This window comes from Perca fluviatilis, chromosome 7 (genome assembly GCF_010015445.1).
Source record: "Perca fluviatilis chromosome 7, GENO_Pfluv_1.0, whole genome shotgun sequence".
Lineage (NCBI taxonomy): Eukaryota > Metazoa > Chordata > Actinopteri > Perciformes > Percidae > Perca > Perca fluviatilis.
In genome coordinates this window covers 42,026,657-42,049,950 of record NC_053118.1, presented here as the reverse complement: position 1 = coordinate 42,049,950, position 23,294 = coordinate 42,026,657, and the positions used below count along the sequence as shown (strand labels likewise).

Below are 23,294 nucleotides of genomic sequence, written 5' to 3'. Positions count from 1 at the left end.
GGCTTATACAACCGCTAAAAGTCCTGATTATTTACATGGAGTCTGGTGGAGATATGCTGGCTCTATACACGCTAAAAGTCCTGATTATTTACATGGAGTCTGGTGGAGATATGCTGGCTCTATACACGCTAAAAGTCCTGATTATTTACATGGAGTCTGGTGGAGATATGCTGGCTCTATACACGCTAAAAGTCCTGATTATTTACATGGAGTCTGGTGTGGTTTGGTGATGGTGATTTCGGGGCTACTAGCTGTAGTGTTAAAATCATGAAACAACCATTGTTGAAGTAAAAGTCTGGTGGAATAAAAGATATGTACATTTAAAACACTGAAACATGTCAAAGGAATATTTCACTGATTTCCAGCTTCTGTGTTTGTCACTTAAAGTGAAATGTTCTGACAAAAAGATAAATTAAACAGTTTTTTAAGAGACTGCTTCTTTCTGTACTCAGATGTCAACACACAGACACACACACAGACACACACACATACAGAGACACACAAACAAATAGAGACACATACACAGCCACACACAGAGAGACAGATGCACACAGACACACAAACACAGAGACACACACATACACAGAGACACACACAGACACACAAACACAGAGACACATACACACAGACAGACAGACGCATACACATTGGGGGGGTAACATCTGATATTTTCTGTAAAAAGTTCGGCTATATGTTGAATAATATTCATGTTGCTTTGCATGTTTTTTAGTAAAGTTTGATGTTTTTTCTGACGCTTCTGATTGGTTCTCCTGTTTTTATTTACAACAATATATTTCTTATAAGTTTTAATTTGTTGACGGGCTTTTTTTCAACACTTTCGGCTCTTTTGTTGTGTTTCTGGAGCTTCTTTTTAGCTTTCTTTGATGACGTTTTATCGATCTTTTCACCTCAAACCATCAAACATTTGGGACTGGAGACCCAGAAGCCCCGCCCCCTGACACATAGCCCCCTGTGTCCTACAGAGACCAACAGAGTGTGTGTGTCTGTGTGTGTGTTTGGTGACAGTATGTAGGTCAGATGAAACCGATTGTGCAGGAACACACAGCGTGACAGATTCCTCTGAAGATTAATTATTAATAATCATCACATCTCTGCCTGTCGGGTCAAACTGGGACACTCAGTACACTTCCTGCCACTCTGGCCAATCAGAGCAGACTTGGCTTTTACAGAGGCGGGGCTTAAAGGGTAACTACCTTTTGTGTGTCTTGAGTGTCTGTTGTGAACAACAATCTGTGAAACTGGTCCAGTATTAAACCAGAACCGAGCTGTGATGATAAGTTCAGTTGTACAGCTTGTATTTACATTCACAAAAGTTCTGTTTTTGCCGCTGACAAAGAGACATTTTTGTTAAAGAGTTAGATGTTTTTTTAAACAAAGACATCAGAGAACTTGCGTTCGGTAAACCCACCAGACTCCATGTAAATAATCAGGACATTTAGCGTGTATAGAGCCAGCATATTTCCACCAGACTCCATGTAAATAATCAGGACTTTTAGCGTGTATAGAGCCAGCATATCTCCACCAGACTCCATGTAAATAATCAGGACTTTTATCATCGTAAAACACACTTCATTCAAAGTGGACAGAAACTAAATAAAACTACCAAAAGCCGTCTTGGTTCATCTTTCCACTGTTCCAACAATCACCACTCTGGTTTGGCTGAAATAAACCCTTAATTCACCCATTTACATGTGGAGATATGCTGGCTCTATACACGCTAAAAGTCCTGATTATTTACATGGAGTCTGGTGGAAATATGGTGGCTCTATACACGCTAAAAGTCCTGATTATTTACATGGAGTCTGGTGGAGATATGCTGGCTCTATACACGCTAAAAGTCCTGATTATTTACATGGAGTCTGGTGGGTTTAGCGATAGCGACCTCAGAGCTGTTTCTGGTTAAACAGAAAGGTCTCAAAGAGGTTTAAAAGGTCTATCTCTGTAGGGATCCTTTCCTGTCAGACACAGGTGGGCTGTATGAGAAAAATAAACATTAAAGCATGTAAACATGTTCTAGTACAAACACTAAATACAAGTATTATCCAGAAAATGCTTTATAATAGTTGCCCTTTAAGTCTTTGGATGGGATTTTGTGTCATTTATGTTGTTATTTTCATGTTTTTTACGATGTTTTTGATGCTTTTTTACTTCAGTATTGGCTTCACTTACCAGAACACGCTTTAGATGGGATTTTAGAAACTTTTTCTGTTTCTTTTGTATGTTTTGTCAACATTATTGTCATTTATTTTCAATATTTTTGTCACGTTTTGGGCTTTTTTGGGTACATTTTAGTCACTTTTTCAACATTTCTGTTGCTTTCTTATAAGCTGTAGGTTAAGGGTCCACCCCCCAGAGAGAAATAAAAGGGGGGTTCAAGACACACTGGGATGTGTTTAAGTAGCGGTCAGAAGCCAAATACAGACACAAACGTAGAAACATTGAGAGAACTTGAAAATAAGTGAGAAAATGTCTAAAGTCTGTCCTAGGGGTCCATGGTGGTTCTGGTTCTCTCTGGGCTCTGGAGGGTTAACATGCAGGCTTGTCTGGGCAGTGTGTAAGCCCCGCCCCCTCCTTCTCTGATTGGCTGTGCTCTGATATGAAAGCAGTTCAACTCTGCCCCTGTCCCAGTTCATTCACAGCTGAGCTGACAGAGTCCAGAAAACCTGCAGCCTCTCATCAGGACAACATGGGTGAGACACACACAAACACACACACACAGACATACGCACACACAGAGACTCACACACACACACACACACACCTACACTCTCTCTCTCTCGCACACACACATTCTGCAGCTTCTGTTTGTCTCAGCTGCTTAAATCGCCCGTTTTTCTCATGAAGTCTGGTTGGAGCTGTGTCTGTTGCTTTTACGTGCTGACATTTTATTGTATTTTTTATTTTTATTTTTTTGTAAGCCATTTTTAAACAACAGATGGTAATTAACCTGCTGAGCTAACTCTGGCTCGTTGACTTTGCTGTTGATGAATGTCAAATTAACAAATATTCTATAATATGGAAATGAAATGAAAGGGAACGGAGCTTAAATCGCCCGTTTTTTTTCATGAGGTCTGGTTGGAGCGCAGCTTAATTGATTTTAACTTTGTGTTCATATGTATCATGTTGTAGGAATATGTTTTATGCACTTTTAATTCTTTTTTTATGTGTGAAAAGTGCTATATTTAAATACATTTTGACTTGGTTACTTAAAGGGCTTGTTTCTCTCATGGAGGCTGGTTGGAGCAGGACTTTCTCTCAGCCTGTCTGTGACCTTTGTCCTGGTTCCTGCAGCCTGAAAAGATCTCCTTCAGCTGGGGGGGAGTGGCAGTCTGGGAAGTTTAACACTATACACAAAGAGATTTAAACTCTGATGCATCACACACACACAAACACACAAACACACACACACACACACACACACACACAGGAGACACCGACAGACATACACACACACACAGAGACACAGACATAGACACAGACAGAGACATACACACACAGATACACACACATACACACAGAGACACACACACACATACACACACAGACACACACAGGCACGCAGGCAGACACACACTCAGACACAAACACTCACATACACACACAGAGACACCCAGACACACACTCACATACAAACAGACACACACACACAAACAAACAGACACGCAGGCAGACACAGGCCCACACACTCACATACAGACACACACACTCACACACACACACACAGAACACAGACAGACATATACACACACACACACATACAGAGACATACACACACACACACACACACACACACACACACACACGGAGACACCGACAGACATACACACACACACAGAGACACAGACATATACACACAGACAGAGACATACACACACATACACACAGAGACACACATACACACACGCAGACACACACAGGCACGCAGGCAGACACACACTCAGACACAAACACTCACATACACACACAGAGACACCCAGACACACACACACTCACAAACAGACACACACACACACAAACAAACAGACACGCAGGCAGACACAGACCCACACACTCACATACAGACACACACACTCACACACACACACACACAGGACACAGACAGACATATATTCACACACACACACATACAGAGACATATACACACACACACACACACACACACACACACACACGGAGACACAGACAGACATATACACACACACACACACACACAGAGATACACACACACATGCATGCAGGCAGACACACAGGCAGACATATACACACACACACAGACACACACACACATACACACAGAGACACACACACACACACACACAGACACACACAGACACGCAGGCAGACCCACACACTCACATACAGACACAGACACACACAGACACGCAGACACACAGACACAGACACACACATACACACGCACACGCACGCAGGCAGACACACACACATACACACACACATACACACACAGACACACAGACACAGACACACACATACACACGCACAGACACGCAGGCAGACCCACACACTCACATACAGACACAGACACACACACACACAGACACAGACACACACATACACACGCACGCAGGCAGACACACACACACATACACACACACAGACACACATAGAGTTTCTTTGCAAGTAAATCCTCTTTTACGCAGCAGATTCTCGTTTGTTGCATCATTTTGGGAAGAAGTTTCCTCCAAAGTCACATTTTTTTGTTTGTGCAAAAGTGTCAAAAAAGCGACAACATTTCAGAAAAATAGACAAACTTTTAAAAAAGTGACAAAAACCGACCGAAGTTTTTAGAAGCTGAAGGTTTTTTAGGAGTTTGCTGCTGATTTACAAAATAAGAAATAATTTGGAAAAATGTCGACTTTTTGGACTTTACACAAAGATTTAAACTCTGATGCATCAGACACACACACACAGAGACCCACACACACACACCGAGACACACAGAAACAAACACACACAGACACACACACACACATACATTAGAAACTAAGAAGAAGTTTGTAAACATGTGGGAGCTACTGCAGGTTCAGACCTGTCAGAGAATCAGTTTAAAGGTGTGTGTGCGTGTGTGTGTGTGTGTGTGTGTGTGCGTGTGTGTGCGTGTGTGTGTGTGCGTGTGTGTGTGTGTGTGTGGTGTTTGTGTGTGTGTGTGTGTGTGTGCGCGTTCGTGTTAACACCTCGTTATCTCTCGAGGTGGGGTGACACCACTTATACTGCCAGCAGGAAGGGTTAATAATAAAGAGAACATTCCATCCCATAATAATTACCTATCGGATTAACGTGTTGAAGAACCAGCTGCAGCAGATTAATAACACTCAAATTTACAAGGGACAAAAACCCTCGAAGACCAACACCAAAGATGTCGGGACAAGAGAGCCAACGGTCTCTACATACTACTCTCTACTGCTGTCTCTCTACATACTACTCTCTACTGCTGTCTCTCTACTCTCTACTGCTGTCTCTCTACATACTACTCTCTACTGCTGTCTCTACATACTACTCTCTACTGTAGTCTCTCTACGTACTACTCTCTACTGCTGTCTCTCTACATACTACTCTCTACTGTAGTCTCTCATTATACCTCTCTACTGCTGTCTCTTCATACTACTCTTACTGTAGTCTCTCTACATACTACTCTCTACTGCTGTCTCTCGTACTACTCTCTGTAGTCTCTCACATACTCTCTACTGCTGTCTCGTTACTACTCTCTACTGCTGTGTCTCTTCGTACCACTCTCTACTGCTGTCCTCTACATACTACTCTCATGCTGTCTCTCACCATACTCACTCTCTACGTTGTCTCTCTACGTTACTCTCTAATGCAGCCTACTGCTTTTAATAATTTTTTACTACTCTCTACTGATGACTCGATGATGAGATACGGGAGAGGGAGGAGGAGGATGAGAGAGGAGGAGGAGTGAGGATGGAAGGAGATGGAGGTTGATGGAGGTGTGGAGGGGGGGAGAGAGGGGAGGAGGGTGGGGGGGGAAGGAGGGGGGGGAGGAGGAGGAGGAGGAGGAGGAGGGAGGAGGAGGAGGAGGAGGGAGGAGGAGGAGGGAGGAGGAGGAAGGGGAGGGGGGAGGAGGAGGGAGGAGGAGGAAGGAGGAGAGGAGGGAGGAGGAGAGGAGGAAGGAAGGAAGGAGGAGGAGAGAGAGGAGGAAGGAGGAGGAGGGGGAGGAGGGTGGAGGGAGGAGGGAGGGAGGAAGGAGGAGAGGAGGGGTTACGGTGCTGTCTCTCTACATACTACTCTCACTGCTGTCTCTCTACATACTACTCTCTACTGCTGTCTCTTCATACCACTCTCTACTGCTGTCTCTCTACATACTACTCTCTACTGCTGTCTCTCTTCATACTCACTCTCTACTGCTGTCTCTCTACATACTACTCTCTACTGCTGTCTCTTACATACTACTCTTACGCTGCTCTACATACTACTCTCTACTGTTGTCTCTTACATACTACTCTCTACTGCTGTCTCTCTACATACTACTCTCTACTGTTGTCTCTCTTCATACTACTCTCTACTGTTGTCTCTCTACATACTACTCTCTACTGCTGTCTCTACATACTTCCTCATGCTGTCTCTCTACATACTACTCTCTACTGCTGTCTCTCTACATACTACTCTCTACTGCTGTCTCTCTACATACTACTCTCTACTGTTGTCTCTCTACATACTACTCTCTACTGTTGTCTCTTATGATCTTTGGAAAACTTTTCTTTAAAGTTGTGCAAGACCATTTTTATTCCATCTGATAAACAGGGTGAAACTTTAACTTGGTCCAAAGATCTCAGTGTGTCGGTAAGATACTCAAAGATAATATTTATATGACCTCTGCATAAACATTACATTTAATAATAAAATAAACTGTCAGGATTCAAAATGTTTAGACTCTCTGGCGAGGATTCATGTGAACAAATGTGACCCCCGCATGTGTTATATAACACACACACACACACACACACACACACACACACACACACACACACACACACACACACACACAGACAGACTCCCACACACACACACACACACACTCCCCCACACACACACCCCCACACACACACACACACACAGACAGAAACACACACACACACACAGACACACTGACACACTGTCACACACACAGAGAAACCCTATGATTTGGATATTGTGATTCATTGTGCAGCCCTAGTTGACAGACTTGAGGACTGCTCCAACAAACCCCAACAGTTGGGTCAGTGTGGGCCGGGCCGTCTGTGTTTGTTGGCGTTTGTTGGATGGAGTTGGTAGAGTCTGACATGTCCAGTCTGGTCTGGTGGAGTCGGTAGAGTTTGACATGTCCAGTCTGGTCTGGTGGAGTCGGTAGAGTCTGACATGTCCAGTCTGGTCTGGTGGAGTCGGTAGAGTCTGACATGTCCAGTCTGGTCTGGTGGAGTTTGTAGAGTCTGACATGTCCAGTCTGGTCTGGTGGAGTCGGTAGAGTCTGACATGTCCAGTCTGGTCTGGTGGAGTTTGTAGAGTCTGACATGTCCAGTCTGGTCTGGTGGAGTTTGTAGAGTCTGACATGTCCAGTCTGGTCTGGTGGAGTCGGTAGAGTTTGACATGTCCAGTTGGCTGGTGAGTGGAGAGTTTGGACATGTCCAGTCGTCTGGTGGAGTCGGTAGAGTCTGACATGTCCAGTCTGGTCTGGTGGAGTTTGTAGAGTCTGGACATGTCCAGTCTGGTGGTGTTTGTGGTGACGATGTCCAGTCTGGTCTGGTGGAGTCGTAGGAGTCTGACATGTCCAGTCTGGTCTGGTGGAGTCGGTAGAGTCTGACATGTCCAGTCTGGTCTGGTGGAGTTTGTAGAGTCTGACATGTCCAGTCTGGTCTGGTGGAGTCGGTAGAGTCTGACATGTCCAGTCTGGTCTGGTGGAGTTGGAGAATGTCGGACCAATGTTGCCCATTTTCCAGCAAATGGCAACATTTTAATGGCTCGAAATGCCGTCTCTAAAATTAGTGATTTTTCTGGCAATTAGTGGAGTAACCATAGTGAGTAATTCCTCAAAAGCTTGAGGAGCAAAACGAGCAAAATTCACAAAGCTGGAGTACCTTCTGAGCGAAGTTCTTGACACAAGTTCGGATAGACCTCCTGTTTTGCATGTCATGATATCCAAGGTTTCCACTACAGTCTCCTCCTGGCTCGTCTTGATCCTGGTCTCTCCTGTACACGGCTAGCAGCTCTACAGGCCAGGTAGACCAGAACTACTCTGGCCACATTCAACAAGGTCTCCACTTCATCCATGTTATATTAAACCAAAACTCAAATAAGAAAAGGCAGGACTAGGTGACCAAAGTCAGTCTGGTCTGTTCCTGTCTGGGCAGTGTGGACTGGCAGTTGGTTTTTTGAACATCAGTTTGTTGGTATTTGTTGGGGCAGTGTGCAAGCTCCTTACGTCAGTAAGTCGGCACCAAAATCTTTCCCCAGCGTCCCGGTTGTTGTTCCGACTTCAGCAGGCATTCTCATGCATTTTACAACTTAGAAACTAGTTTTCCCCATGTGTCCAACCCATGATATGTCCAACCCATGATGTGTCCAGCCCATGATATGTCCAACCCATGATGTGTCCAGCCCATGATGTGTCCAACCCATGATGTGTCCAGCCCATGATGTGTCCAACCCATGATGTGTCCAACCCATGATGTGTCCAACCCATGATGTGCCCATGATATGTCCAACCCATGATGTGTCCAGCCCATGATGTGTCCAACCCATGATGTGTGAACGCAGAAATAGTTTTTGGTCCAGTTTTTGGTGAATGTTCAGATCCTACCAGCCACTGTTTGGCCGATGAGCGAAGCCATTTGCATATTTTAGCAACATGTTTCTTCCCTGTTTATCGGTCTTTATCTCGGTTGTTTTGCTGCGGATCAAAACATTTTCTTTGGATCTCTTCCACAACTCAAAGCTCCCGGCACGATAGCGGACGGTTGGATTGTAGATCCACCGGTAAGTCCACTCGGCTGTCTCTCTGGACCGTGACACAGCGCCCGTATCGCCCGCTGATGCTCGCTCCGTTTACCTTCTACAGACAGATATGTAGAGAAACTGAGAGATCTGCCCGAGCTTGTTCCTTTTAGGCTGGAACCTGTTTACAGACGTTTGTTTCTACACTTTTTGAGCCGTAATTTGCTTTGTCTGTTTAAGCTGTATGTGAAGCACTTTGAATTGCCTTTGTGTGTGAATTGTGCGACATAAATGAATATCATTCAGGTCATAAAGCCTTCACATTTTGTGGTATTTGGCTGCGATAAGATTGAGCAACACCCTGAGACACTGGGGCAGTAAATCACTCCCAACCCAGAGGAGCAATCCAAAATACTAAAAACACAGACCTTCCTCTGGCCTCCCTGCTTCCACACACACACACACACACACACACACACACACACACACACACACAATCCATCCATTAAATGTGATGCCTTGGTGTAGTATGTACTGTAGTGGGTATACTGTACTGCTGGGGTTTTAAGCCAAGGACCCTTTAACTGTAAGAAAGAAGAATCAGGGACTCCCGACATCATATATTTTATAAAGTGAAGTTGCACGATAAGCTGAGCCTAAGGCAGCCTTAAGCCTTTATATACCTTTCTAGTGCATATAATACCTAGCCTGGTGAGAGCGTCCTGATCTGGAGAGCTCCAGTTTTCCACTCTCAGATCAGTCTGGCATCTTGAGATAAGAGAAAATTTGGAGCCGTTCTCCAAAACGACCGACCAATCAGCGATGGTTTTGAGGTGGGTTTAGGTGTGACCCAACGAGAAGACTGTTCAGTCTGAACAACGTGGCGGCTTCCACGGAGGAGATGAGCGTAGCTATGGCAGCAAGTTTTATCTTACTCAGAAATTATTCCTTCAGTGAAAGAAGAGCAAAAAAAATAAATTAAAAAAAACGGCACTGGAGGCTTTTCTCGGAGGAAAAGATGTTTTCGCTTCGTTGATCTGATTGGTTGATTTGGCCCGTCTATCACCAACTATAGGTGGTGATAGACAGATTGTGTCAGGATTAGTCCAGTGCAGGAACCCAAACGCAGACCAGGACAAGGTAAGTAGTTGTACAAGGTGAGTATTTATTTGGAATTGAATGTGGAAATTGTTTGGTCCAGTTGGTCGGCAGGGAGTGGGGCTGGAAGGTGGCAGGGCTTTGTGCTGATCCAAATGCACTGCAGTGAAGTCGACAGCCAGGCAGGTGAGAGTGACGATCCAGGTGAGGTACTGTAGGCAGAGGAACAGGCAGCTGATTAGCGACAGGTAAAAAGGAGCAAAAACAGCAAAAGACTCGGCAAAACGAGGAGCTCGATACGAGAGCAACAACATACTGCGTACGCTAACGATCCGGCAGGGAATGGTTGTCTGGTCACGGCTTAAATGGTGCAGTGGATGGTAAGCAGGACCAGGTGTGCAGACAGCAGCAGGTGTAAGCAGTTGGTGAATCAGCCGGGATGTATTCAGGGAAACTCAGAAAAATGAACCTCAGGTTAGAGCAAACAAAACATAGGCAAAACAGGATCAGGATGCTGGATTCATGACAGATGGTTTATCCAATCAGCTAACCAGGATTTTCGCCCCTTCCGAAAAGTTCTCCAACGGTAAGTTCCCATATGGATATGCCGAGCTAATGGGAAGCGATCCATCTGGTGGAGTCGGGTTATATAATACTAAGCTATTAAAATAATAATTGTTGGCATGGTTTTAATAATCATCTTTTAATGGTAAACATACATTTGGCACAATGAATCCTTAACTGTATCTGTGGATGAATACCTCACCTACAGCCCAGTAAGCCTATCAATAATGGGTTATTTTCACCAATAGGCTGATTTATAGTCACTAATAATATGTCGGATTCATGTTAAGACATTTTAATTATTGACAAATCTTACAACAAACATTCACAGTAATATGGTGCCCTCCCCCCCTGCAGTAACTCTGAGGACGCCCTAAGGGGTCCCGGACCTCCTGTTGAAGATCTCTGCTGTACTGTATATTGGCCAGAATCTGCCTTTTGGGTGGGGGGGTCTGAGGGTGCTGGTGGTTTTCCCCAGGGTTATTTTGTGCACCAATGACTTCATTTCCTGTATTCTGATACACTTTTATGCACCAATTTACAGTGGAAATCCCTTTATTTGGCCTATGTGAAGAAGGAAAACACAGATGGCAATTCAGAATATATCAAAAATATAATGGAAAGTATGTTTTTACGTGTCATTGGGCATTTTTAAGATGGTATATGGAAATCCTGGCGCTTTCTTAGTGGCTATACTGCGGATCACGTAGCCTACACCACTGACAGTGTTGGGAAAGTTCACTTTATATATGAACTAGTTCAAAATTCAGTTCACACATTTTAAAATGAACTAGTTCAGTTCATAGTTCATACTTCAACATTTTGAACTAAGTTCACAGTTCCAAAAATGAACAAACAGGCTACAAAACAGCTTTTATCCAACAGCCATAAGTGCATTGAATAATGCTGCTAAAACATAGTTCCTACCACTAATCTACCTCAATAGGTGTGTGCAATATGTGCAATTTTTTATGTCTGTATGAGTGTGTCTCCCATGTGTTTTTAGCATTAATATAATATGTTTGCAGTAGTAGCTTTTTTTTTTTTTTACTATGTATTTATTATGGTATATATTACCTCATAGATGTTTGGCACTGACAAGGACTGCACTTATGTCTAAATCTGAAGATATTCTGTTCTAACTTAGTTCATAGTTCTCTTTTTCCATATGTTGCCGCAAGCTATTATTTTTCTAAATTATTGCCACAGCCCAAATATAAAAAAAAAAAAAAAAAAAAAATAAAAAAAAATAAAAAAAAAAAAAAAAAAAAAAAAAAAAAAAGAGGAGAAAAGAAAAGGGGGGAAAAAAAAAAAAACAAGAGAAAAAACGGCAACAAAAAAAAACAAAACAAAACCCCCTCCAGCAAAAAAAAGGGGGGTTTTTAAAAACACCTGTTCTAGATGTAGAGGCAGATCCAAAAACATGGCAGGATTTTTACTTTCTGGCACCTGGACTATACACCTCTGGATTTAATCTTCATTTCCAATCAGTTCAACGAGCCGTTTCAGATTTGCTGTGGATGTTACATTACATTACATGTCATTTAGCTGACGCTTTTATCCAAAGCGACTTACAATTAATGGGACTGAAGTGCAGATTTTCTTTCTGAAAGCCCGGCTCATGCGCCGGTGAGACACTGGTGGCTGGTGTTGCCAGATTGGGTGTTTTTTCGGCTACATATGAAGGCCTGTTTACGGTGTGTTTTAGCGCCCTATTTGACGAAGTTAAACTGAGAGAGCGTGCTGTTCACAGACACCAGAATGAAGGAGTTTACGGTAACGTTCATCAGGCAGTAATACGGTACGTTCAGTTAACGTTCATCAGGCCACAGGCGCCGATTTAGGTTTTCCTCCGTGGGTGCTCACAGGCGCACGCCCTTTAAAAAAAAACAAAAGCATTCGAAATCTTTTTGCATTTCAGAACCTTAGGAAAGGGACAGCAGCCGACGCGAACACACACGCGCCTATGAACTCGATAATAAAGCCGTAAAGTAGGCTTTCAACTCAGGACAGCGCCACTTCTCACAAATACAGATAGCATTGGAGATGAGAAGTTTAACTGACACGTAACCGCGATCAGCTTCGTGGGAAATTTAAGAATCAATGCCACCGACATAACCAATCACACTATGACAGACGCTCCACTTAGCACCAACTGCTATGTTTAGTTTTAAATGAATGGAGCCTACTGGCAGTCTGGCACCGCCTATGCATCAGGCAGTAATACGGTACGTTCAGTTCACGTTCACCCAAAATATGAACGAGTTCAGGCAGTGTTTGTTATCATGTCATATTCCTCCTTCAGTCCAGGATCTATCATCTTGTCTTCTTGTGTGTGTGTGTGTGTGTGTGTGTGTGTGTGTGTGTGTGTGTGTGTTAAGGCAAGGCAATTTTATTTATATAGCACATTTCAGCACAAGGCAACTCAAAGTGCTTTACACAAATCATCAATCATTAAAGAACAAATAGCAAAATAGGGAGTAAAATAAGAATAAAAATAGTAATGAATACAAATTTAAAACCATTTAAGATACATAAATAAAAATATAGTTCAGTATAAAAAAAATCCAAAAATAAAATTTACAATTCCGTATTAAAATTGTATACGAAACAAAATACAAGAATAAAATTCACTGTTCGATAAAAGAATTAACGAAAAGCATCATCAAAAAAGGTCTTCAGCCTTGATTTAAAAGAGCTGAGAGTTGGAGCGGACCTGCAGTTTTCTGGGAGTTTGTTCCAGATATGTGGAGCATAAAAACTGAACGCTGCTTCTCCCTGTTTAGTTCTGACTCTGGGGACCACGAGCAGACCTGACCCAGACCACCTGAGAGTTCTGGGTGGGTCATAAAGCACTAACAGATCTGAGATATATTTTGGTCCTAAGCCATTTAGGGATTTATAAACCAGCATAAGTATTTTGAAATCAATTCTTTGAGGCACAGGAAGCCAGTGTAAAGTCTTTAGAACTGGAGTGATATGATCCACTTTTTTTGTCCTAGTGAGAACTCTTGCTGCAGAGTTCTGAATCAGCTGCAGCTGTCTGATTAGTTTTTTAGGCAGTCCTGTAAGGACGCCGTTACAGTAGTCAAGTCTACTGAAGATAAAAGCATGGACCAGTTTTTCCAAATTCTGCTGAGACATAAGTCCTCTAATTCTTGATATATTCTTAAGATGGTAATGGGCTGATTTTATTATTGTCTTAATATGACCGTTAAAATTCAAGTCCGAGTCCATGACAACACCAAGATTTTTTGCTTTGTCTGTTGTTTTTAACAGGGCCATTTGAAACTGTGTGTGTGTGTGTGTGTGTGTGTGTGTGTGTGTGTGTGTGTGTGTGTGTGTGTGTGTGTGTGTGTGTGTGTGTGTGTGTGTGTGTGTGTGTGTGTGTGTGTGTGTGTGTGTGTGTGTGTGTGTGTGTGTGTGTGTGTGTGTGTGAGCAGGGAGGCCAGAGGAAGGTCTGTGTTTTTAGTACTTTGGATTGCTCCTCTGGGTTGGGAGTGATTTACTGCCCCAGTGTCACTGAAACGTACATTTTGTAACCCCCACCCACCATCTTTTCCTAAACCTAACTGTCCGTACAAAACGTACTTCTGTTATGGTTTCAGTGTTTTGCTTTGCATTTTGTTCCATTTCTGTTACCTGTTGGTTCATTTCTGTTGTCTGTATCCTGTTTTGTTGATTTCGGTTTAGTTATCTCCCTGTTTATTGTGTTTATCCTGTCTTGACTGTGTTCTGTGTTGTTTCAAGTTTCTGTGTTTAGTTGATGTCATGTTTTCCGTCCGTTTTTCCTGTTTTATTTTGATAGCTGGTTTTCTGTCTTGTCCAGTTTACTTCCTGTGTTTTCCCGCCTTTGTTGATTGTCCTGCCCCGCCCTGATGTGTTTCACCTGCCGTATCACCTGTACCTCATTCGTTCGTTACCTCATGTGTTTATCATCTGTGAATCCATTTGTCTGGTGTCAGATCGTTTTGTAACCATGCCCTTTCGTTGCTTCCCTGTGCCTTGTGTCTGTTCCTGAGTCAGTTTACTCCTGCCTGTGCTTTGCCCGTCAGTTTATTTTTGTGACTTTTCCAGTCTTTATACTGCAGCTTGGTCTTTCAATAAATCCCTGAGTCCCACCATCTCCTGCCTGCCTGCCTCTCTCTGCGTTTGGGTCCACATTCCCTGCTTCCTCATAACAACGTCCCGACCCAAAGCGTCAAAAAGTGACGCCAACAGTCCCGACCGAGCCCGTCTAAATCTGACGCTAAAACGAGACTTTCTGCGTCAATAACAAACGCCAAAGATACCGGACCGAGCGTGGCTCTCTGACACGCTGGGAGAGACCCAATCCCAGAATCCTCTGCCGACTGTATAATGTCTGGAGTCTCTTTGTGATCCTGTTAGTTACCTTTTGGAGGTAACTGAACAAAGAAATAAAAATTACACTGCCTACGTAGCTTCTCCTAAACACTGCTGTGTGTACATCAAGGCAATGTTTATTTTAATTTCAGAACATGCACTGCATCGGTGCGAAATGTAATAAAGTTTACACAAGCAGCAGTTATCCATCAGACTATTAAATTAACCAAAAAAACCACCGTGGTCTCCACATTCTTGATCGGCAGAAATGTTTTTTGCTTGTTTGGGATCCGACTGGCCAGGATGTTAGAACAAGTTCAGCAAACTTTGCTGTCTTTTTGACATGTTTCCCCTGACTGAAATAAGGCTATAACAGCAATCTCAAGCAGCACCAGTGCAGCGCCGCGCTCAGCGCCGGCCCAAGCCTTTTGGGGGCCCTAAGCAGAATTTGTTTTGGGACCACGCGGAGTCACCTTTGCTTGTTGATTATTGACACAAATGTCCCGCTATAATGTTACATTATAAATGAATACAGTGAGGTTATGTATTAATACAGTGACGGAGTATGGACTACTGTCCCCCTGGGCACAGATGCATAAGGACCCTCCCCACCTACTCTATTTGTGCAAAAGTGGGTGCAAACGGTGAGGTGGGGAACATTTTGAATTTGGTAGATGTGATTTCCTGTATTCTGGTGCATTTTGGGGATGGTCAGCTGGAGAAGGGCAATACCTAAATCTGTTCAGATTCATAGCGTTTTGCTTTTTGATTTATTAAGGTAGTGACTTCACGCAACTACTTGGGCTTCAGGGCCAAACAACACATTCTTTCCCACAGGACTTTATGTTTGAGTAAAATATTACATCTATTTATCCTAATAGGGATCCATATTTGGATTTTTTTTCCTGACCGATAGCCCGCCCGTGTTAACCACTTATTAACAGTTAACAATCAGCCGACTAAGTCCAAGTCCAACCGTCCGGGAGAGTTAGCAGCCACAGTGTTGCGTACATTGTTGTTGACACATGCAGCAACTTTCCCATTCCCCAAGTCTCCACCACATCAATTAGTTTAGCTGGTTGTCAGCTGTGGGTCTGCCTCACATACACTGTGTTAGTAGGAAGTAGGGCTGGGCGAGATGGCCTCAAAAGAAATCCCTGATTTTCTTTTTTTCACAAAAAAATCGGATTAATGATTTAAATCGATTCCCCCCTACTTAAAATCAATCTGCAGATGACAAACAAATGAAAAGATCACACACACACACACACACACACACACACACACACACACACACACACACACACACACACACACACACACACACACACACACACAGGGCATGTATACCATTAGGATTATTCATGTCAATTTTATGTAAATATATTGGTTTTGGAGTGTTTTCCCTACCATTGTATTGGCGCCCTCTGTGAAAAAAATGATATTATGTTATATATTCAACAAATTATATAATTATGCTATATATTCAACAACAACTAAACAGATGCGTGAGATAAAGCTGTTTTCACACATACAGGTAATTCACTTCTCATTCCTCAGTAAAAGTTCAATTCATTTTGACTTTAGTCGTGCAACCTTGCCCCTATTTTCACCTGTTGCTGAGTAATGTACATTAACATGCCATGGTCTCATGAGTGTAGCATACCTGTAGCAAGCTCCTTCGTAGTAATTAGCGTTAAAAAAAAAACATTGAAGAGGAGCTCCGTGCTACAGAGCGGCGATTGCTAGTTGTTAAAGCCGCTACAGACCTCCGTCACAGCTCGGTCGTATCAGCGGCTTTTAGTGGATGTGTTGATCCGCATCAGAGTTCCTCAACACCGGGTCCGGTGCTCCGTCAGGTCAGCGGTAGTTCGTGGTTCAGTTATCCAATAATAGGTGACTTTGAGCCGGGTACAGAGCACAATGAGATGCCGGTCATTTCGGCGGATATTACGGTTAAGTAAGTAATTTATTTATTTATTTATTTATTCATTCATTCATAACATTCATGAATGGGGGAAAAAAAAGGAACAGGAAGAATAAAAAATCTTATGGTACCTGTCACTTATTTGTGCACATCAAAAAAAACAAAAAAAACAGCTGCTTCATGAGTGGATCAACCCCAATCCTCACCCCAAACACCAAAACATTATCAGTACTACCTATCTTTACATTTAATTATCATTTTAAGCGTATTAGTCATCATTCTTCTTATAACATTCCTGTATTTTTTTCTTATACAAATTCTTAAATTTACAAACACGAGTAGTGAGTAATGAAACGAGTAGTTAAGAAAATAACTAATATTAGCCGCTGTCGCTGCCATGTTGTCCATGGCAAACGCGCGGGGGGAGGGCTGGGCCCATTCTGAACTACGGGAGCCCAGATGGGACCATCGGCGAATAGGGGGCCCCCGATCGAGTGTTTTTTCAGCAGCCGCTTAGTTCGCTTATGCCTCGGGCTGGCGCTGGCTGCGCTGTTGAAGTGCCTCCCTCCCCTCCCTCCCTCCCTCTTCAATGGGGAATAACGACTAACAAGACCGATAACAACATTGAACACAAACAGTAGTTTATTTTTTTCATTTAGGCGATTCATTTTTCCTGGTGACACAGGAAGTGCCGGATCCAACATCGGAGGAGCTGGAACATGTTCCGGCTCAAATTAAGCCCCGGCCCTCTCGTCAGAACTTGTCACATCCGAGTTTCAAAAGCAGAGATGGCGACGGCCGAACCGCCAAACTCGAGGCTTTAAAACGGCAGTCCACAAACCGACAGCACGCATGGTTGATACGTCCGTTATAACTACAGTCTGACCTCTGCAACGTCTCTCTCTGTCTCTCTGTCTCTCTGTGTCTCTCTGTGTCTCTCTCTGCAACGTCTCTCTGTCTCTCTGCAACGTCTCTCTGTGTCTCTCTGTGTCTCTCTGTGTCTCTCTCTGTGTCTCTGTGTCTCTCTGTGTCTCTCTGTGTCTCTCTCTGCAACGTCTCTCTGTGTCTCTCTCTGCAACGTCTCTCTGTCTCTCTGTGTCTCTGTGTCTCTCTGTGTCTCTCTCTGTGTCTCTGTGTCTCTCTGTGTCTCTCTCTGCAACGTCTCTCTGTGTCTCTCTGTGTCTCTGTGTCTCTCTGTGTCTCTCTCTGCAACGTCTCTCTGTGTCTCTCTGTGTCTCTCTGTGTCTCTCTGTGTCTCTCTCTGTGTCTCTGTGTCTCTCTCTGCAACGTCTCTCTGTGTCTCTCTCTGCAACGTCTCTCTGTGTCTCTCTGTGTCATCTCTCTGCAACGTCTCTCTGTGTCTCTCTCTGCAACGTCTCTGTGTCTCTCTCTGCAACGTCTCTGTGTCTCTCTGTGTCTCTCTGTGTCATCTCTCTGCAACGTCTCTCTGTCTCTCTGTGTCTCTCTCTGCAACGTCTCTCTGTGTCTCTCTGTGTCTCTCTCTGCAACGTCTCTCTGTGTCTCTCTGTGTCTCTCTCTCTGCAACGTCTCTCTGTGTCTCTCTGTGTCTCTCTCTGCAACGTCTCTCTGTGTCTCTCTGCAACGTCTCTCTGTCTCTCTGTGTCTCTCTTGCAACGTCTCTCTGTGTCTCTCTGTGTCTCTCTGCAACGTCTCTCTATGTCTCTCTGTGTCTCTCTGTGTCTCTCTGTGTCTCTCTGTGCCGTCTCTCTGCAACATCTCTCTGTGTCATCTCTCTGTAACGTCTCTCTGTCTCTCTGTGTCTCTCTGTGTCATCTCTCTGTAACGTCTCTCTGTGTCTCTGTGTCATCTCTCTGCAACGTCTCTCTACGTCTCTCTGTGTCATCTCTCTGCAACGTCTCTCTATGTCTCTCTGTGTCATCTCTCTGCAACGTCTCTCTATGTCTCTCTGTGTCATCTCTCTAGATCTCTCTGTGTCTCTCTGTGTCATCTCTCTGCAACGTCTCTCTATGTCTCTCTGTGTCATCTCTCTGTAACGTCTCTCTATGTCTCTCTGTGTCATCTCTCTGTAACGTCTCTCTATGTCTCTCTGTGTCATCTCTCTGTAACGTCTCTCTGTGTCTCTCTGTGTCATCTCTCTGCAACGTCTCTCTATGTCTCTCTGTGTCATCTCTCTGTAACGTCTCTCTATGTCTCTCTGTGTCGTCTCTCTTTGCCGTCTGTGTGCCGTCTCTCTGTGTTGTCTCTCTGTGCCATCTCTCTGTGTCTTTCTCTGTGCCGTCTCTCTCTGTCTCTCTGTGCCGTCTCTCTCTGTCTCTCTGTGCCGTCTCTCTGTTGGGATGGTTTCACCAGCTTTGGTGTGTTGTTGTGTTTTCAGGATGTGGACCAGCATACCACAGACCCCCAAACGCCACCAAGGGTCTGTCTGTAAATCTGTGTGTGTGTGTGTGTGTGTGTGTGTGTGTGTGTGTGTGTGTGTGTGTGTGTGTGTGTGTGTGTGTGTGTGTGTGTGTGTGTGTGTGTGTGTGTGTGTGTGTGTGTGTGTGTGTGTGTGTGCATAGCATATAGCATTTAAAAAACAAAAAAGGTAAACAAACTTCAAACAAAAAAGCTTCAAAATCGTTTTGACCCAGAAAACAAGTAGCTGGTGGAGGGGGGGAGGGGGGGTGAACACTTTAGCTGCTGATGGTTAGCATGTAGCTGTAGCTGCTGATGGTGATGGTTAGCATGTAGCTGCTGATGCTGATGGTTAGCATGTAGCTGTAGCTGCTGATGGTGATGGTTAGCATGTAGCTGCTGATGCTGATGGTGACTGGTTAGCATGTAGCTGTAGCTGCTGATGCTGATGGTTACCATGTAGCTGCTGATGCTGATGCTGATGGTTAGCATGTAGCTGTAGCTGCTGATGCTGATGGTTAGCATGTAGCTGTAGCTGCTGATGGTGATGGTTAGCATGTAGCTGCTGATGCTGATGGTGACTGGTTAGCATGTAGCTGTAGCTGCTGATGCTGATGGTTACCATGTAGCTGCTGATGCTGATGGTTAGCATGAAGCTGTAGCTGCTGAAGGTGATGGTTAGCATGTAGCTGTAGCTGCTGAAGGTGATGGTTAGCATGTAGCTGTAGCCGTGTTTGTGTTGGGTTGTTAAAATGCTTCCGTGACTGAGATTTGTTTTTCATGTTGGAGAGTAAACACACAGCACAGGAGGGATGATTAGAAACCTCCAGACTCCCAATAATCAATTATCAAACGCTCCTGCTGTGTATAAAACAAACGCTCCTGCTGTGTATAAAACAAATGCTCCTGCTGTGTACAGCGGGGCTCGAAAGTTCGAGCACCCCAGGTAAAACATTTTATTAATGTGCATAAAGAAGCCAAGAAGAGATGGAAAAATCTCAAATGACAGATTATACTATTCTTATAATATGTTTTATTTCCATCATTTACACTTTCAAAATAACAGAAAACAAAAAAATGGCGTCTGCAAAAGTTTGGGCACCCTGCAGAGTTAATACCTTGTACTGCCCCCTTTGGCAAGTATCACAGCTTGTAAACGCTTTCTGTAGCCAGCCAAGAGTCTTTCAATTCTTGTTTGAGGTATCTTCGCCCATTCTTCCTTATAAAAGTCTTCCAGTTCTTTGAGATTTCTGGGCTGTCTGTCATGCACTGCTCTTTTAAGGTCTATATTTTCAATTCTGTTGAGGTCAGGAGATTGTGGAGGCCATGGCAAAACCTTCAGTTTACGCCTCTTGATGTAATCCACCGTGGATTTTGAGGTGTGTTTAGGATCATTATCCATTTGTAGAAGCCATCCTCTCTTTAACTTCAGCTTTTTCACAGATGGCATCAAGTTAACGTCCAAAATTTGCTGAAATTTTATTGAATCCATTTTTCCTTCTGCTCGTGACATGTTCCCTGTGCCACTGGCTGCAATACAACCCCAAAGCATGATTGATCCACCCCCATGCTAAACAGTTGGACAGAGGTTCTTTTCGTTAAATTCTGTGCCCTTTCTTCTCCAAACGTACCTTGGCCCATTCCGGCCAAAAAAATCTATTTCAACCTCATCGGCCCACAGAACTTGTTTCCACAATGCATCAGGCTTGTCTATATGCTCATGTGCAAACTTCAAACGCTGATTTTTGTGGTGAGGACGTAGAAGAGGTTTTCTTCTGATGACTCTTCCATGAAGACCATATTTGTGCAAGTATCTCTTTATACTGGAACGGTGTACCACAACTCCAGTGTCTGCCAGATCTTTCTGGATGGATCGTGCAGTCAAACGTGGGTTTTGACTTGCTTTTCTCACAATCCTGCGAGCTGTTCTGTCTGATATTTTTCTTGGTCTTCCAGATCTTGCTTTAACTTCCACTGTTCCTGATGACTGCCATTTCTTAATTACATTCCGAACAGAGGATATTGGCATCTGAAAACGCTTTGCTATCTTCTTATAGCCTTCTTCTGCTTTGTGAGCGTCAACTATTTTCAGTTTCAGTTTTCTAGACAACTGCTTAGAAGAACCCATGGTGCTGATTGTTGGGGCAAGGTCAGATGAGTCTGGGCATTTAAAACCTTTGAGATTGACATCACCTGGTCTTTCCAGACGATGATTGAGAACAATCCATGACACTGTCAGGTCTCAGCTTGCCAAAGGGGACAGTACAAGGTATTAACTCTGCAGGGGGCCCAAACTTTTCAGATGCCATTTTTTTGGTTTCTGTTATTTTGAAAGTGTAAATGGTGGAAATAAAATCTAACTTTTTTTGACATATTATAAGAAAGTCTAATCTGTCATTTGATGCCTTTTTGGAGATTTTTCCATCTTTTCTTGGCTTCTTTATGCACATTAATTAAAAAAATTTACCTGGGGTGCCCAAACTTTCGAGCCCCACTGTGTAAAGTTGAAGAACTGTTTCCCAGAATGCATCAGTCTGACCTCTGTTGTTGTGTTTTTCTCAGCCAGCTGTTCAGGATGTGGACCCGGATACCGCAGCCCGCTGGACGCCATGAAAGGTAACGTGTGTGTGTGTGTGTGTCTGTGTCTGTGTGTGTCTGTATGTGTGTCTCTGTGTGTGTGTGTGTGTGTCTGTGTGTGTGTATGACAGTATACTTGTGGGGTCAAAATGCTGGACCCCCCCCCAAGTTTAAAGGGTTGTTTGAGGGTTAAGACTTGGTTTTAGGATTAGGGTTAGAATTAGGTTATGATTAGGGTGAGGGTAAGGGTTAAGGTTAGACATTTAGTTGTGATGGTTAAGGTTAGGGTAAGGGTTAAGGTTAGGCATTTAGTTGTGATGGTTAAGGTTAGGGTAAGGGTTAAGGTTAGGCATTTAGTTGTGATGGTTAAGGTTAGGGTAATGGTTAAGGTTAGGCATTTAGTTGTGATGGTTATGGTATAGGGTAAGGGGCTAGGGAATGCATTATGTCAATGATGGGTCCCCACAAAGATAGTGCCACAAACCTGTGTTTGTGCGTGTGTGTGTCTCTGTGTGTGTGCGTGATGTATTAATTGTGTTAAAGATTCTCTGTAACTAAAGAGATTCTTTCCGACTTGTATTCCATATATTCTGTAACCCCGGTAAGTGTGTGTGTGTGTGTGTGTGTGTGTGTGTGTGTGTGTAAGTAAGTAAGTAAGTAAGTAAGTAAGTAAGTAAGTAAGTAAAATGTATTTGTATAGCACCTTTCACAGATAAAAATCACAAAGTGCTTCACAATGAAATGCAATTCAACACAAGAAGTCACAATACGAGCACATTGAAATACAAATAGAAAATATAACAAACAACCATAAAGACTAAGTAAAAGCCTGCTTGAACAGCAGAGTCTTCAGCTGCTTTTAAAAAATTCGACAGAATCCACCTAACAATGTCGAGAGGCAAGTCATTCCACCAGCCGCGGAGCCACTGCTGGGAATGACCGATCACCTCTAGTTTTAAAATTAGTGCGGGGAACCACTAATAGCATCTGACCTAATGATCTCAGACTACGGGTGGGGGGATGTAGCTGTATCAAATCAGAGATGTAGAAAGGAACTTGACCGTGCAAGGCTCTGAAAGTAATGACAAGATTACACGTGTGTGTGTGTGTGTGTGTGTGTGTGTGTGTGTGTGTGTGTGTGTGTGTGTGTGTGTGTGTGTGTGTGTGTGTGTGTGTGTGTGTGTGTGTGTGTGTGTGTGTGTGTGTGTGTGTGTGTGTGTGTGTGTCTCTGTCTCTGTCTCTGTCTCTGTCTCTGTCTCTGTCTCTGTGTGTGTGTGTGTGTGTGTGTGTGTGTGTGTGTGTGTTTTGCAGGTAGTCGAGAGGAGATTGTCTACCTGCCGTGTATCCACTGCAACACCGACAGTCTGAAGCCAGATTACCTCGCCACCGTCGATGTCGACCCAAAGTCTCCTACCTTCTGTCAGGTATAACCAGCCGTCCA

The 23,294-nt window shown here is 43.7% G+C and overlaps 1 protein-coding gene across 1 annotated transcript in view; it reads left to right on the top strand.

The window, feature by feature from the left end:
* The first annotated feature begins 2,406 nt into the window (after nt 1-2,406).
* selenbp1 (selenium binding protein 1) overlaps nt 2,407-23,294 on the top strand; it is a 43,693-nt gene continuing 22,805 nt past the window's right edge. The window contains exons 1-3 of the mRNA XM_039804733.1: nt 2,407-2,711; nt 21,839-21,892; nt 23,165-23,277. Coding sequence (XP_039660667.1) covers nt 2,618-2,711; nt 21,839-21,892; nt 23,165-23,277 — 261 coding nt within the window. The 5' untranslated portion in view covers nt 2,407-2,617. The remainder of the gene's footprint in view (nt 2,712-21,838; nt 21,893-23,164; nt 23,278-23,294) is intronic.